The 1,596-nt window shown below is 25.9% G+C and overlaps 1 protein-coding gene across 1 annotated transcript in view; it reads left to right on the forward strand.

Annotated features, from left to right (window-relative positions):
* PRSY57_1246900 (serine/threonine protein kinase, putative) overlaps positions 1-1,596 on the forward strand; it is a gene marked incomplete at both ends in the record, with an annotated part of 2,627 nt that continues 1,031 nt past the window's right edge. The window contains one exon of the mRNA XM_020115114.1: positions 1-1,596. Within this exon, the coding sequence (XP_019970267.1) occupies positions 1-1,596 (1,596 nt within the window).

Consider the following 1,596-nt stretch of genomic DNA (forward strand, 5'->3'; position numbering starts at 1 on the left):
ATAAACGGGAAGACGATAAGAGAAGAGAAATTAATTTCTGAGGGAGCGTATTCATTTGTTTATATGGCAAAGGATTTAAACACGAATAGAGCGTATACTATAAAGAAGACCATATGTCAAGATAAAGAGAAAATAGATATGGCGAATAAAGAAATCAACATACTTAAAAGTTTACCTCCACATAAAAATATAGTACAATATTATGGTTCGACTATAATTTCTGAGAATAATTACAAAATCGTTATAATGTTGATGGAGTATTGTGAGAGAGGAAATTTATTAAATATTTTTCAAAAAAATAAAGAGAAGATTAAAGAAATTCACATTGTAAATATTTTAAAAGATATAATTAGCGGTTTATGTTTTTTACATAATCAAGAAATCCCTATAATACATCGTGATATTAAATTAGAAAATATTTTATGTGATAAAAATGGTGTATATAAGATTTGTGACTTTTGTTCCCATTCTATAACAAATTCTTTCTTTCCTAATGATTTAAGTAAATCAGAGTTATTTAATTTAAAAGAAGAAATTGAGAGAGATACTACATTAATATATAGACCTCCTGAATTAATTGATTTATATTATAATTTTGAAATATCATGGAAAATTGATATATGGATGGTTGGTTGTATTTTATATCTACTTCTTTTTAAAATCCATCCATTTCAAAATAATAATTTTTTATCGATTATTAATGCTAGTTTTACTATTCCATATTGTACGAAATATTCCAAAAGAATTATTTCTATTCTTCTCATGACACTTAATAAAAATCCTCAAAAAAGAATTGATACCCCTACTCTTTTATTTATTCTTGAAAATTATCCAGACCTCAAAAAATGGTTTGTGCATATTCCTGCTGACATCAAAAAAAGGGTTAACCAAATTTTTGAAAAAATGAATGAACTTAACATCAATAATAAACACACCGATCTTATCGAAGTTAGTCATGAGAAACTAATCGATATTAAAATATCATCACAAAAATATGAAACTAACCTTCCGAAGAGTAATAATAATTTCCTCAAGTTTTTTACAACCAGTAATTTGAGCGGTGATATTTTTAAGAAAAAAGTCGAAAAGGAGGAAACCAAAAAAGAAATCAAGCAAGTAAGCAAGACGGAAAAGCAGCCAAAGGATAAATTGGAAAATAATCCTGATGGTAATAAATTACAAAATGGTAAAGATAGTGATAAATTGGAAAATAATCCAGATGGTACTAAATTACAAAATGGTAAAGATAGTGGTAATTTGGAAAATAGTCCAGATGGTACTAAATTACAAAATGATAAAGATAGTAATAAATTGGAGAATAATCCAGATGGTACTAAATTACAATATGATCACATTATTGATTATACAGATAATAAAATGGATAACAATAAAAAGAATAAATCTGATGAAATTTCAGAAAATATTATAAGTTCAGGTGATCAACAAAATTCTGTACCTGACCAGTCAGAAGATCAATCAAAAAGTCATTCATACAATTTAATAAAAATTCAATCGAAAGAAACATTAATTATTGATCATGTAGATTGTGATTTTCCTGGTGATAAAACGAATACAGATTTTTCTTTTCAAGATACT

Source organism: Plasmodium reichenowi, chromosome 12 (assembly GCF_001601855.1).
Source record: "Plasmodium reichenowi strain SY57 chromosome 12, whole genome shotgun sequence".
In the NCBI taxonomy this organism is placed as follows: domain Eukaryota; phylum Apicomplexa; class Aconoidasida; order Haemosporida; family Plasmodiidae; genus Plasmodium; species Plasmodium reichenowi.